A 16,137-nucleotide genomic window follows, 5' to 3' on the forward strand; every position below is an offset into this window, starting at 1 on the left:
CTAGGGATGTAATCTCTAAGTGTGAATGTAATAATGAACTCTTGTGTTACATAATGAATCCTTTACATGTACTTGGTAAATTCCACATGCATAAGGTGGGATTCTCTGAGTCTTTCCCAAACAAATAACTTTCTGGTTGAATTTAATTTGTACACAGATATTTTAAGACTTAAGACAAACAAGAAAAGTGTACCTATATTGATATATTGTGTAGAATTATCTTCTGTGTCCCCCGATTAACTTTATTGTTATTATTTTTTACCTGTTTTTGGATATTATTTGATTATGTTGTAAGGATCTTGTGTTAAATATTACTTTATATATTATTTTTATTTATTTTGCATATCTCCTATATTTTATTTACTTGACATATAAATATTTTTTGCACAACAATATTTTGAATTGCACAAGAACGCACATTTCAATTTAAATGCTTAAGGTCTGTATGTTAACTTGTTTTTTTTTTTTAAACAACCACAGTCTGATATTACTGGCCACTGAGCGGCTCCACTGGGACAGTTGGGGCGTGTAAAACCTTGCGAGACGGCACCTCAGCGGTGTTAATGATTTATCCTGCTAGTCTGGGAATTGAACCAGCAAACTTGCGGTTACAACCTCACTGCCCAGTTTCAGCATCACAAAAAAATGCAAAGTTGTCTGGACTACGTCTCTGACAAAGATGCAGACGCTGCATGTAGTTTGGAAATGACAGTAGCTGATGTATTTCTATGGATAAATAATTGAACGTTGGAAATGCTTCCCAATTGGACCCCTGGATTGAGGAATAGTCTCGTCTTCCTTATGGCTTCTACACTCTTCTCCCCCATGAAGCCAGTCAGGGAATATCATTACCAGTAACTTTATCTCTACTGGTTGTTGTTTCTTAATTCAAACAGGGTGCTGTGGAATTTTAAAACAAGCTCAGTCAGATGGAATATGGCTGGAGAAGCCACTTAGCCGCTTAGTAACAAGATAGCATAATGGCATAATGGCAGGTCTCCCTCCAGTGTATAAAAAAAGCAACAAAAATGTAAAAAAAAAAAAAAAAAAAAAAAAAAAAAAAACTAATTTGACAAATGTTCCATCTGAAATTTCTGCAGCATAAGTGTTTTGTATCCCACTTATGGCCTGGATGAAATCTTGTTTAGCCGAGAAGTGTTTTGCAAAAACGCCTCATCCTGCAGGACTTCAAATTAAGTTATGGAGTCTTTTTTTTTTTTTTTTTTTTGTTCGAGGAGACAATTTGTTGTACAAGAGATGAAACTTCAGATTACTAACTTCCATTCTGACAATGTAATAGCTCAGCTGTCATGTTTCTACACTCACACAATTGAGCCTACAGTAGACTGTCGAGCTGGTCTGCTTATGATGATAGATTTAAGACCAAAACTTCAGAAATTGGGGGAGAAAGAGGATCACAGCAATGTATACAATAACCAAGAATGGAAATATAATGAGTTTTCAGGAGTTGAAAGAGAGATATGCATTAGAAAATTATGACTTTTTGCAAGATATTTACAGTTGAGGGATTACTTTATAAAGGAAATACAAAACCAAAAAAACCTAAATTGAGTACTTGATGTGATGATACAGATATACAGTGGGACAAGATTCAAGGCAATCTCACTATACCAAAATCTAAGAGACTGTAAAGCTTCCTCGACCATGTACATTAAGGCTGAATGGGAGAAGGAACTAAACATTGAAATTACAACGGAGGAATGGTTTAGCATGTGCGAAACACAACACACCGTGACAAATTCAAGAATACGGAGGGAGTTTGGATGGAAAAACCAAACCCGCTACTTCATTACACCTAAAATAAAGAGTAAACAAACTGGTTCACAACAATCATGTTGGCGGATATGTGGGAAAAGAGAGGCGAACCACACACACATTTTTTTGGGGAATGCCACAAATTACACTCATTTTGGGAAAATGCGCATGTTAAAATTAAAGACATTCTGGGATATGCAATACCTAAGGAATGCAAAGTTATGTACCTAGGAAATATAAATGATTATGCCATTGCTAATGACATATGTATTTAACCAAGATACTATTGATCACAAGGACGAAGGCTATAACAAGAGATCGGTTCAGAGACTGAACCCCCTGCTATAAGAGCAATGGTTAGGAAATATAAGAGAGATTTATACTATGGAAACATTACCTATCAGCTTAGATTGAGAGAAAATGTTTTTGTTAATAAGTGGAAGAAATGGATGATGACACAGTGGAAATTGATTATGGACTGACTGATATATACATTTCATGATAATGGTTTTGTATACACCCTTTTTCAACAGTGGACATTTGTAATCATGGCTGTTAGGTTCATTTTGTTTGCTTATGTTTGCTTTTTCTTTCTTTTTAGTTGTAAAAAAGTCATAAGTTAACAGACATAATACTTTTGGCTATATACACAAACAAAAACTCAATATAAATATTAAAAAAATCTGAGCCCACAGATGTTTCAGGAGCTTCTTTTACAGAAAAAGGCTGAGAGTTGTTGTCTTTGCAGGGCGGGTTTGGACTCTCATCTATGTGGGTTTTACATCTACTGAATGTATGTAAACACATCTGACTGTCAAACTGCTGCAGAGAATAAAACTTGACTGAGATTCAGGTAATGATCTGACACTTCTAAACCTAAATATCAGTTTTGTTAAGGAATACAAACATAAGCTCGTCTATTACAGTGAAACATCTTAAATTTAAGATGCATCCCAATGTCCAGTATAACTCTCTGTGTCTTGATTAATTCATTATGGCCAAGTTTCGCAGTGATCCTCGGGATTCAAATATTGCTAATTGGTCCACTCTACATCCTCTTTTAGACCTCTTAAAGACTACTGTAATAATCTGTGCTCACTTACATTAAACTTTCTGCTTGTCATTTATAAAATCTCAAATTTGAGGATCAGATTATCTGAGTTATTCATGTCTATTTCTACAAACAGAGAGGTCCTGTCTATAGAAGATACAAAGAAGATAAAAAAGAGTTTGTTACATCAAACTTGGAATATTTGAGCTTTTATGTCTTTTTTATGAGTCCTGTTTGTGTCCACCTGGTGACTATAAGTCCAATATTCACTGTCTTAGCTCTGTTTTTGCTCTCTACCAACCGCTGAGGGAAATATTCACTTTAGCTTCGAAGTGCTCCACTGTGTTCACCAGCTAATCACAAACTACCAACTGCCCCCCTGGTGTCCCCGAAGACAAAAAAATAATAGCAAAAAGTGCCACCTGAGATGCCCCCAGAGTAGAGCAAACATGATAAAATGCTTTCTAATGTGCCCGTACAAAGGAGAAAACATACCAAAGTGCTGTAATGACTGTCTTAGTTATGGGTAAATCAGGATGAAGAGCCCTATAGAGCGCCTCTCTGCAGGTGACTGGAATTAAGTGCCCTCATTGGTGCCCTTTCAGGGATAGAAAGTGTGAAAGTGCCCTGTAAAGTATCCCCACAAGCGAGAAAACATGATGTGTCCTTTCAAATGAAGAGGATGTAATGTACTGCTATGAGCTGCCGTTGTAATGGGGTCAGTTGCTGTATGGATGCTCTTCTAATGAGAAATAAAAGGAAAAAGTGCCATTTAGGTGCCCTTAGTCTAATATTCTGAACTGCAGAATTGGATGCCCTTTCAATGAGAAAACATACAATTAAGTGTCCTCTATGGTGCCCCCATGATACCATGATGAATCCACTCCCGTACATTGCACTGTAGGGTGCAATGTACGGGAGAAAAACATTGTGAAGTAAAGAGTATATTCTGAATCACCCTATAAAATGTTTATCTTAATTAGCCTTTTTACCAAACATGCATTGCTGTTCTCTGCTGATGGAGGCCCATTGAATGTATCAGGTGCCCTTTTTATTTCGGCGCCCCCGAACCTGAGTCCGCCATTGGAAAGAAAGATTTGATTTGTCTAACTCAGACTGCTGAAGCGTAAATTGAACTTCAGCTAAACTTTAGAATAGTTTTCTGTGGATTTTGTCCCTTGTCTTTTACTGTACATGGAAATCGCTTATGAAGGCATCTTAGTACGAACAAAAGGAACAACTACAGCGACCAGCAATGCCGTGAGTGTACATGTGGACTTGTGAGGTTTGTATGACGATAGGCCTGAAAAAATGTGAGCCTATCCTTTCAGCTAGACTTATATGTATGTATGTATTTAACTTTTAACACCTCACAGTATGAACCTGAAAGTTGCTTGACATCCAGATGTTCCTAGTTTTCTTGTTCTCTTTAGTGCCAAAGTGCTAAATAATGGACTGGGCTTCATGAAGACCTAAAATTTGCTAGTCTTTCAAAAACCAACCATTCAGAGAGGCTTTTAAAAAAGTTGCATTTATTTCTCTGTCACTAATATGAAATTTTAGCATTTTATGTATATTTTAAACCACTTTGTAGCTTGTGTTTAAGTCTTTAATATATATATTATTCTCTTCTTATTTCTTTCTTAACATGTAATCATATATTGTACATAAAAGGAAGACCCAGACTGATCTAACATAAAATTGTTTCATCAACAAACCTCAAATTAATACTCAAAGTCCACATGAGGAGACGATCCTTCCAACAAAGACAAACTGTTTTCTGTTAGTACTGTAAATCATTATTCACGTGAACATTATCCGCTCCATCACTGCTGCTCGTGCAGCACATTAACTCTCAGCTTGGAAAAAAAAAAAAAAAAAAAACACACCACAACAATCTTCCAAGACGCACTTAGGAACAGTTAAAAGCAACCTATACGGTACAGCACTTCTTTCCCTCCCTAACTGTAGATGTGTAGCTACAAAGTGAAAACAATGAGATGAAAGAGATCATTTCTTAACATGTTAAAGCCATCGGACCATCACATTCATCACTGGGTCGCCTCTCATCCACAAAGTACTTCCTCCTCTGGGGGAGAAATTGATAACACATTGTCTGTTTGCCTAATGACTGCCTTAGATTACATGGTTAAACATATGTTTTTTTAAAGTATACATTAAATCTTCCTCTATAGTGCTTCCATTTAAAGGCATAATCTGTAATTACTTGACAGTGATCCTAGTTTAAAAACTATTTTCTTACTATGGCTCTGTTTATATGCAGTAATGCTTATACTTTACTGTATATTACTCAGATGTTTTGATTTAGAAGCTGACAACATGTGACAGTTATCGTTCGAGTACTTTAAGGGCTTACTATGGTGTAAAAGGTATTATCTGTTAAAACTGAAGACATGGCTTAAAGGATAGGTTTGCAATTTTTCAAGTTGGTCTTAAAACAACAGTCAGATGCACATATTTACATTGAAGCAGGTTTTGCTCGCTGTAATCATTCCTCCTGTTCATACCGGCCATTAGAAGATCCCCTACAAATGTGTTTTCAATGTAATGGGGGGGGGGGGTAAAGCCCTCTTTATGTGCAAAAACGTGGTTGAAAGTTTATCTGAATATAATATGAGTCTTCAGCCTTCTGAGTTAGTCAAATAAAGTGGATATCTTCCACAGTTACAGTCTTTTTAGTATAAAACTACCTCTTTGTGTCTCAATGGACAGTGTTTTCCTGTTCAGCTGCAGTGGAAGGATCGTAAAAGATGGAATTAGGCACTAAAACGTCAGTAACTTTGAAAGATATTGACTTTATTTGACTAATTTGATGGTGTTCCCCATCACTTACACTGAAAGCACATTATGAAAGGATCTCATAATAACCAGTATGAACAGGAGGAATGATTACAACAAGAAAAATGTGTTAACGGTAATTTGTTAACCCAACTATTCTTTTAGGACAGACCTGAGAAATTGTGAGCCGATCCTTTAAAGTTTTACTAGAGTTAAGATTTTTACAAAGAAATATATTCATTCCTTCTGCAAGTGAAACTTTGCCAGAGGAAGTATCCAAAACATACTTTTTCAAATAAATTACCCTAACAATGTGTCAATGCACAGCAGTTGGGACTTTAAGTTTTAATAATGTGCATTTGTGATGTCATATTACTGCATTGAACAGCAGTGGCCACGAGGGATTTTTAAACCTTTATACTCTGTTATGAGCCCCACAACAGCAACATATGTGGCATCTGTAATCTCAGAGGAGCAGCAGTATTTTTGTCCACTAAACAAACAACTAAAAGTTCAATAATACTGTGTAAATTTGACTGTAATAGTCCTTTACATGGTGCCACATCCTCATTCTGTCAAGTATTTAACCTCTACCTCCATCTAGTGGCCACATGATGAATTTTAAGACTGGATTAAATCTTCCAGTCAAGACATAAAAACAGTAAACTTTCTGGCATCTGTTGTTTCTTTTTATTATTCATTAATCAATAACAATATTATAAATAACAGACATACTGTTAGAAATCGCAGTGTAGGACATGGAACGCAAGTTCACGAGAAAGAAAAGTTTATACATCGACACATACATAGAACACATAGACCTCGACAGAAAACACAGGGAGCGACATTTGGAATTGCTCTTCGTAAGAATGGAAATCACAAATTTAAAAACACTGAATGCAATTTGCATTGAAGTGTCGCAGTCCCGCCAACTCTTTCCCAAATAACTACATCCACTATTTGTCTTTATTGTCATAGTGTAGCTACATTTTACAGTATGGTTGCCACAATTTAAACAAAATAATACAGCGATTTAAGTAGGAATTTTAGGAACGATCAACCTGAGTTTAACTCAATTATGATTAATGACAACCTGACTAATAAAAATAGCTAAACTACATCCCATTAACTGAATTTTACATGTACAACAACATTTCCTCGATTGGGATTTTCCCCACTGTGCTTAACATATGCTTAACACTTACAGTACATGGAGTGAATGATAAAACTCATTCCTCCTTAACAAGAGCTGAATGTCAATGTCCTCTACAGGCCAAAGTCACACAGAAGCCCAGGGGAGTCATGTTTTCAATAAAGGCCTAAAAATACACAGCTTTTAGTGCTTCAGGGTCCTTTTTTGTGACTTTTTGAGTAGTTCTATCATCAGAAAAATGTTTTTTCTGAGAAGAGCAGCAGGTTTGAAGCTCCTGGAAGTTCAGATGTGGTTGCAGAGGTAATAAGAAAACCTCTGACTGATTGTTTAACATCCAATGCTCTGAAATGCAGCTTCAATACATTGACATACATCATAATGAGGCACAAAGTGAGCTGCCATATCCTAACAGGAGGACTGGTGACCACCCACAGACATCATAAATGTAAAATAAATGTAATAATCAAGGCCAAATAAGCAGATAATAGGACATTAAATGTTGCTATGGAGTGCTGGTTTTATACCATGGAGATGATGTACTGATGTCATTCACTGTCTTAAAAATGTAAAGAATATAGAGCAGCAAATGCACAGAAATTCAGTTTCAGGGTTTTTTTTTTCACCCCCCTGGACAAATAATCAGCATTTTCTTTCTGAATGTCGTCATAAATGTTCTTATTTTTGGTTAATGCACATTTGTACAAGTAGAATTAAACGCAGTGAGGTTTACATTAACAGCAGTAGTAATCAATGCTGCGTGTAAAGGTTTTATTTACAGTAATATTAAAGGAAAACATTAAAGTAAATAATCTTTTTTTTTTTTTTATCCCTTACAGCAACTCAACACTGTTCAAAGATGCAGGCTAGCAAATGTAATTAATACCTAGAATAAAAATAACACTTAAAAAAATTCTGAATTCCACATATAAAAATTTAAACAATGAAAGTAATGTATCAGAACTGTATAAAATGACACTTGAAGCTGATTTGTTTGAAATGCTTTTGAAAACAAAAGAAGGCAGATTGACCCTTTCTGACAAAAAATGGGGTCAAAGTGTATCAGGCCTTCTAAGTGCAGTCACTTACTTCATTTCAATCTTGTTGTGTGACAAAATCCGTCCTTATATAGTCTTTTTTTTTTATGTGCTCTGTCATTTCAAGTAATCCCAAGTCTCAGTGACATAAATCCAATGAACAATTATTTAATTTCTCTCCATTTTCGATTGTTCCAGTGGTTCTTTGACCTCTACAGGTCGCCTGTCCGTCACTGAGGATCAGTGAGTAAAAAAAGTGCTGAAAATAGAAAGCTCAGAGAAGCACAGAACTACAAAACAAACACAAGTAATCCGAGTTTGGCTCATGAGGATAGTTTGGAGTAGCTCGGTGGTGAAAACTTGCGTTTCAGGTATTTGATTATGTAGAGAGGAAGACAGCTGACCAGCGTGATGGCGGACACCTTCCACAGGAAAGGCCAAGTCGTGATGAACGACAAGTCTGGGAAAGCACAAAGAAGAGAGAACAGCTTAAGTACACATGTCTCAGTATTGTGATTGCACAGGATGATAAGTATTTAATCAAGTAATGCTAAAGTCAACATCACTTGATTACGAGATAGAAAAGATAAAATGAACAGTTGCAATACAGTAAGGAAACTTAAAATCAGATACTGGTCTTTGATGTGTTGGAAGTTTTTTTCGTCATAGCGTTAAAATGAGAACTGAAAAGTGGAATAAATGGCATGACACAAATGACACGAGAGAATAAAGAAATGCAGTGCAAATTACTTAAAAGACACATTAAAACATCAAATTGAAACGTACAGAAATAATAAACACAGAGAGATGGATGAGATGAATTTACAGGCTGCAAACCTACCAAGGAAAGCTCCAAAGGACACCCTGCCTATGCCTGTTGCCAACATACAGAAGCAAAAGAAGTGCAGCAGAAACAGAGTGAGTGCAGTACAAACGTTGGCAAAGAACAGAAAAGCAAAGGAGGACATTGAGGAAAAACAGGGATAAGCAATAAAAAGCAGAGCTGAGGGTTGAACTACTGCACAACACTTAGGTGCCAGGTAGTGTTACATCAAACTGAACAGAAAGAAGGTGCAGAGAAGAAGATTGTGGCCCCTTGAAGCGCTCCGTCCACTCAATACTGGCGTTAACAAACCAAAAGTAAAGTTATCTTTTGCACGGCTACTGTATTTGTAGTTCTCTGGTATTTGCAGTAAGCAAACATGAGAGAAAATAGGGTTGCATGCTCCATCAAAGTAATTAAACTGCTGTTGTGCCAAAACTTGGTCTTGTGTAACTTTGCAAAGGACTTGAGCTTGAATCAGAATTTAATATGAGCATTTTGCACTATTTTCATCAAGCTTTGGTACATGAAACCCCTTTAAAAATTTACAAATGCATAGCTTTCAATTTCCTTTAAGTTAACTTTTTCAAAAGATACAAGGTTACATTGTATATAAGAACTGTAAAACCTCTGACAAAATGGATACCTACCAAAATACTCATTGAGGAAGGCGAGCGAGGCCAGGTAGCAGCCCAGGCTGAAGAACTCGGCCACCACCATGAGCCAGTGCCAGGTACGAATCGTCAGCGCCACCATCAGGAGCTCCGTCAGGATGAGTGCTGTGAAGGAGATGGCAACCACGTGCACGAACTCCGACTCAAACAGCACCAGAGCACCGTACATGAGGATGCCACCTGGTGGCGCCAAAGGAAACACATCGACCACACAAAATCATCAGACCAGTTTAGAGGAATGAATCACTAATACTGGATCAATGTCAAGGGGTGAGCATTTTCCTGCAGGATTTCACTTTTATGTTCCACAAGATCTTTGTCAAACGTGGCTCTGAACCAGATAGTTAAAGTTTGTTTTAACCTAGTTGAAGTATCACAAGATTGGAATTATTTCTATCACAACAACTCAGATGGAAACATGTTACGTAAACGCAAGAGCACAAAAATAACTCAAAATGCTTTATGACGGTCATCTCTCCAGTCATTTTCTTTATAAATTGATTGTTTAGTCTAAGAAAAGTCAGAAAGAAATGAAAGACAGCCATCACCACTTCCAAGAGTCCAAATTTATGTCCTCAAATAGCTTTTTTTATCCAACCAGCAGTCCAAAACCGAAAGATATTTCATTTACTATCATGTCTGATAAGAACAAGCAGTAAATCATCTTATGTGAGAAGGTGGAAACAACAGGCATTTTTGTTAAGAAAATTTATCTGCAACTATTTTGACAAATCTCAAATGACTAATCATTGCAGCTCTACTTATTATCCATGTGGGACTAGTCTCGAAAAAAAGTAGCTTATAAGAAATCACAAAAAGTATTTTCAAATGACCATTCGGCCCAGATCTGTTCTTGTGAGCACAAATAGTTGCGTGGGACATTGAGTTAAGGATTAATGTGTCTGGAGATAAGGACTGATTCAATAACATTTTTATGAGGGTAAAAGATGCACAATGTGCTCTAGTGTGTCTCACTTTGGTAAATGTCTTCGAGCGTCCAGACACTCACTCATCTTTGGGCGCCTACAGTATTTTGATAGCCTTTCATTTGATCATAACACAACACAAATTGAGCTTAATAGCCTATAACTGATCACATAATTGCTTTTTCATACAGTCTTCATACAGAGCATTCCAGCGAGTCAAACACCATAATGAATTAAGCTAGATTGGTCCCTAATATTTTCCTCCTCTGCTGTCGTCCTCTCATATCGTCTTCACATTTCTCTTTTTTTTTTTCCACAGACCTGGTATTGGCCTTTAATTAAAAACCTTGAGCTGTCAGGAAGTCATGCTTGAGCAGGAACATAGATCTTTCTCACACGCTGCATGGCTTAGCGATTACAGAAATATCGATTTACTGGTCAGACAAAAGCCTGCATGTAAAAGCGGATGGCGGTTGGAAACCTAAGATACTGAGAAACAGAGTTTGAAGGGGCCAGGGGACCCTGGCATTAGGCACAGTAAAATTGATGATATGGTAGTTGAAGAGTTGCTTTGGCAGTATGCAGTGCCAGACTGGTTATTCTTCACAGATGCCGTCATATTCTAGATTCTGTTGAAAACTTATTTTTAGTAAGTTATTTGTAGTTATTTTTATGAAGCTAATGTTTTCATTTGTCAGCCACAGCAGCTGATGGTCAACAGATGAAGAACTTTAAGGAAAAGTGTGCACAGCTTACCTTGATACACACTGATTAAAACCCAAATGAGGAAAGTCTTGAAAGATAATGAACGCCCCTGAAAGAGAGAAACATCTATGAGTGCAATATACTTTCACCTGGTACAACCAACAAGAGCTGTTACTGGATAAAAATGAGAATGAAGTGACTTTATTCTAAAAAAGGATACCGTACCTTGGTGAGGTCTTTGTAAAGCTCTGGATAGAGCAGAGCCATCTCTGGCTTTACATCCTGGTCCAGAACCAAGGAAAACACAGGAAACATGGTGTAGATGGTGGCATATCTGCATGAGGGAGCAGTAAAGTACATGGAAATTAACAATATTAAGATGGAGAGGATGAACAATCAAACTAAAGGGTAAGATTATTATTTATCCACACATCTGTTTCCTGCTGGTGTGAGGCTGTAAGGATATAAGCCATACAAGTGTTCATGATGTTAACAGCCAGCCTCTTAACTGAGTGTATGTATGGAGGTGATAGGAACAATAATTAACTCATTCTCGCTAAAATAAATCAATATGTTTATCATAAGACATTTGAAAAAGGTTCATACCCAACCATGAGGAAACCCTGGTACAAAGGAACAGAGGCAAAGAAGAATATGGAAGAGAAGACAGCCTGAGAATGGAAAACAAAAACAGTGTTATAAAAAGTAAGTTAGTTAGGAACTTTATTGTCCACAATGTGGAAAGTTGTCTTTGGCTTCACCACACAGCACATATTAAAAACAAAACAACTAATCAAGAACAGACATCCCAAACAAACCATCAACAATATGACTTTAAAAGAGCAGATGCAGTTCAGAAAAAAAAAAAGTGATTAAAATTCAGCAAAACAAGTTTTGTCAAAAAGGTTCATCAGTGGTTTACTGACACTATACCTGCATGGTGGAGATGATCATCCCTCTGTGCATAACAAACTGACCCAACGCAGCAGAGCGCTTGTAGCTGTTCCTGCCGTGAACCATAAGCAGACGGCCAATGTGCTTAAACTGAGTGATGGAAAAGTCTGCGGCCAGTGATGCCTGCTTCCCCTCCTGTTTGAAAAAAAAACACAGGAATATAAACAAGAAATGTTACTGCTGTGTTGAACAGCACTAATATCTGCTTTTAAAATGTTGATTAAAAAAAAAACAATAAAGGGAAATACAGTATGTGTAAACATCAGTTCATGCTCTTAAATGTTGTTTCAGTGTCAATAAAGTTCTTTACAGTTTGGAAAGACACGAGGCCCTCAGAGAAAAGTATCACCAATAAAAAAGGTAGGCCTCCAAGCGCTTATAGTTTCACCACATAATGAAGTAAGTGCTTAATATGTTTATTCAAGATATATCAGAGCTGCCTGGCCTAAGTCAAGTTACGAGGCCTAATCCAGGAAAACACTTGAGGTCATAATGAAATTTTGTGGTTACTGGTTTAATTATGAAAGCTTTTACCTTTCCTTCGATTCCAATACCACAGTCTGCAGCCTGGATCATACTAACATCATTTCCCCCATCACCTGTCAGAGAATGAAAACATACATTTAAAAAAAAACCCAGCTACATAAAGTTTTACAATGTCTGCAAGAAGTTATACAAGAAGCAGATGGCGGTAGGTGCCACTCTTAGCAAGCTTTGACTGCCATCTTGTGGCTACAAGAAGTACTACGTATATTTGCTGCAGTTTCTGTGTATGTGTGTTAATATACATCCATTTAGAGCACCCTGCTTAAAATCAGTGAAGTTAAATAATCACAGCTGCAGTTTAGCAACAGGAAAATATTGTGTCTACTTCAGAGGCATTTCATCAGCAGTAACCAATTTAGCTTCTCCAGGACATCAAACAAGAGTATAAACGAATCCACTGGACTGATTATTAAATTAATCTGTTCGATAGATTGTGTTACACATTGTTTAACATTTTCCTCCCTGGGGGAATGACAGGATTTCCCACGCTGTCTGTGGACTGGAGCCAACAAACTTCCTGTCAACACTCACCTATGGCACAGGTCCTGTTGGCTGTGTGCTGCTGGAGGAGCGTGACAATCTGGGCCTTCTGAGTCGGGGAGCAGCGACAGCAGACCACCGCTGGACACTGACACGCCAGCTCCACAAACTCATGCTCGTAATACCTCAAACACACCTGCAACACCACAGAAACAGAGCTATAAAGCATAGTTTACTGGATCCTAAACGTTCTGGATGTATTTATATGTTTTCTATCCATACATTGTTCAGTTTGATAAGCCCATCGTGTAAGCCCAAGTGAAAATACATATGCAACTCATGCATAGATAAACTCTCAGCCCTTGTAGAAAAGGTTCAGATTGTTCTATCTCATTACAAAATACTGATATGTTTTCGTGATTCTTCTCCCTCTGCTTATCCTCAAGACCTTGGTTGAACTGCAAAGTATTACTTTTGGCTGAGAATTACTTTTTATTCTCTCTTTGCCTATTTGGCTGCATCTCCAGCATCATCTGTTGTGCAAGGAAATGTCCCTGTGTGCTGCACTGTGTTGTAGTACCTCTAAGGAGTCTCCAGAGATGACCAGAGCACAGTCATGTTTCCTTCTGAAGGCGTTGAGCTCCAGATGGGCCTCTCCTCGGTTTGAGACCTGCTCGAGAGCCACACAATACAATTAGCTATGAGAACATTTAGGCTTTTTATCTCCCATTAAGTAGGCGCATCATGATTACAAAGCAGCGGGACAGAGGGGAAGTGAAACAGCGTTACCGGTCTGAAAACGTGGATGTCTTGGTTTCTGGAGACCAAATGGGAGCTTTTGGCGATGCATGTAGCCGTTTCAAGCTTGTCCCCCGTCAACATCCAGATCTAAACAGAAAAGATGTAAGATGAAGCATTTCAGAGTGCAGTTCCATGGATTTATGTATGGTTCCTCAATAACCTTTACTAATATTTTAAGACTGTTGGGCATTATTCATACTGTCTGTTTTTATGAACACATGATTACTATTAATTTTCAAAGAAAGATTACCATTTACTCCTTTTTTGTGTTGCTGGTTACATCCCTTTATGTCTGAAGTGTGTGGGTTTTACAGGCTGGTGGTGGTAGATAAACCAGCCAAAATCAGAATACACCAGTGTTACCCTCATGGTCAGTTGTTAAATTTCCTTGCTGACCTTGATACCAGCGTTCCTGAGCAGCTCCAGCGTGGGCCTGACGTCTGCTTGTAGCTGGTCTTCCACACCAGTCAGACACAGAAGCTCCATCTCCCTCTCAAGGCTCTCCACGACTGCTGCAACTTTCAGGCCTCGGTCATGGATGCTCAGCTTCGCCTGGTTGTAGCGGTTCTGCACAGAGAGGGGAGAGGAGAGGGGAGATTGAGGGGTGAAAGGAGCTCCAACACATCGGGGGAATGAATTCGTCAAAGACAGCAAAAAATAAATAAAACAGGGAAGAGCTGTTGGATAATGTCGTCATCAAAACTGGCCTATTTCTACTCTGAGGGAAGGAAACAAGAAAGGGAAATTCAAGTTTTTGGGCTGGTGATGGTGAACAAAATCAATTTTCTTTTTTTTTTTTCTTTTCAAAGTATATTGTTATTACATCTACAGGTAGTACAAATGGATATATATGAAATGAAGGGGAAAAAAAGGGTCAGAAAGTATCTTGTACCAAAAATATAGTCTCTCAGCCTTATTTTCATTTAGATTGACTCAGACTGTTTCTTTTCATTTTCAAGGGATAGCTATGAAGAAAGACACACAACATAACTATAAACATTCAGAGGGAGAGGTAAAGGGGAAAAAATAAATAAATAAAAATGCTTATAGCAGTTTGGCTTCACACAGTTGTATAGATGAGATATTTGAACACCAAAGAATACAATAAGGAACAAATAAAAAAATATTGATGTTCTATCAACTCATTATCTTAACTAAATCAGGTATTAGAGGGTTTGACATATTGCACCCATTTTTTCCCAGTGTTGTATGAAAATGTCCATCTTTAAGTTTAAGGAGAAAGTAACCTTTTCCATCATGTAAATCCCTATTGTCACATCTATCCAGTTATTTATGCTAGGTCTGACATGCACCATCCATCTTTTGGTCAGAGCCTTTTTCCCTGCTGCCACCAATATACCCATCAAGTACTTGTCAATACCTTGTCCTTCTGGGGAGATGTAGCCTAAATATATGGCTTTGTAATCTATTGGCATATGTGTATTAAAGTTGGTCTGTATTTCTTCCCAGTAATTCTGTATGTTTTGGCATTCCCAAAAAAACATGGTAGTGGTTTGTGGCTTGACAGTCACATTTTCTCCGACACTGAGGATTACCATCATCATAGTGTGCCTTCATAAGGGGAGTGATAAAAAAAAACTAACTACATTTTTCCAGTAAAATTCTTTCCATGCATGACATTTTGTGGTTTCCCATTGAAATATGCCATCCTTCATTTTTGTCAGGTCTTCTTCCTTCTCCCGTCTGTCCTTTATATATTTTGTTGAGTAAGCTTTCAGATTGTGGAGACTCTTCTACAGCCGAGAGATGATCTCTCTTAATGCCTGATTTATTTGCATTTATGAATAGTTGGATAAAGGGTTTACTGGCTTCTCTGGTATTTTTCTTTTTGATTTTTTGGTTGTAGTAATTTCTTAATTGGAGATATCTTTAAAAATCTTGCTTTTCTAGCAAAAAAAAGTCTCTCTTAAAGTTTGAAAACACATAATTTCATCTTTTTTGTATAATGGTGTATAAATCCAATATAGATATATAGATGTGAATATGCAATAATCAACATTAAGGACTGAAATCGGCCTATAAGACCCACATTCAATCTTATCTTTTCCCTCTTTAGGTATAAGAGATATAATAGTCTCTTTCCAAGAGGGGGGGTCTATTAATTAGTCTATTAATTGCCTCATTTAATTCTTTCGCAGTTATTTCTGCACTTTGGACCTTATTTTGATCTTCAGTCATATCTGGTAATTCTAGAGCCTCTAGAAAACAGTCAATCTAGTCTTCTTCATCCTCCAGTAGTCTATAATACAGTCATTTGTAGAATGATTCAAAGACCGCTTGGCTCTTGTCCCGTTTGCTTTCCATGGCACTTTTTGGGAGTCTCATATTTTATATGTTGTACTATCTGCCTGTTGCTTTTTCAGTTTCCCTGCCAATCATTTTGTGAATTTAGAG

The 16,137-nt window shown here is 37.4% G+C and overlaps 1 protein-coding gene across 3 annotated transcripts in view; it reads right to left on the reverse strand.

Moving 5' to 3' along the window:
* Positions 1-6,297: 6,297 nt before the first annotated feature.
* Positions 6,298-16,137, reverse strand: part of atp9b (ATPase phospholipid transporting 9B) — a 48,501-nt gene continuing 38,661 nt past the window's right edge. For all 3 annotated transcript variants that reach the window (XM_042435500.1, XM_042435498.1, XM_042435501.1), the window contains 11 exons: positions 14,119-14,289; positions 13,711-13,809; positions 13,502-13,591; positions 12,973-13,117; positions 12,430-12,494; positions 11,875-12,030; positions 11,548-11,612; positions 11,167-11,275; positions 10,993-11,050; positions 9,287-9,490; positions 6,298-8,273 (listed from right to left, as the gene is read on the reverse strand). In XM_042435500.1, coding sequence (XP_042291434.1) covers positions 8,137-8,273; positions 9,287-9,490; positions 10,993-11,050; positions 11,167-11,275; positions 11,548-11,612; positions 11,875-12,030; positions 12,430-12,494; positions 12,973-13,117; positions 13,502-13,591; positions 13,711-13,809; positions 14,119-14,289 — 1,299 coding nt within the window. In that variant the 3' untranslated portion in view covers positions 6,298-8,136. The remainder of the gene's footprint in view (positions 8,274-9,286; positions 9,491-10,992; positions 11,051-11,166; positions 11,276-11,547; positions 11,613-11,874; positions 12,031-12,429; positions 12,495-12,972; positions 13,118-13,501; positions 13,592-13,710; positions 13,810-14,118; positions 14,290-16,137) is intronic.

The sequence above is a fragment of the Thunnus maccoyii genome, chromosome 15, assembly GCF_910596095.1.
Source record: "Thunnus maccoyii chromosome 15, fThuMac1.1, whole genome shotgun sequence".
NCBI lineage: Eukaryota > Metazoa > Chordata > Actinopteri > Scombriformes > Scombridae > Thunnus > Thunnus maccoyii.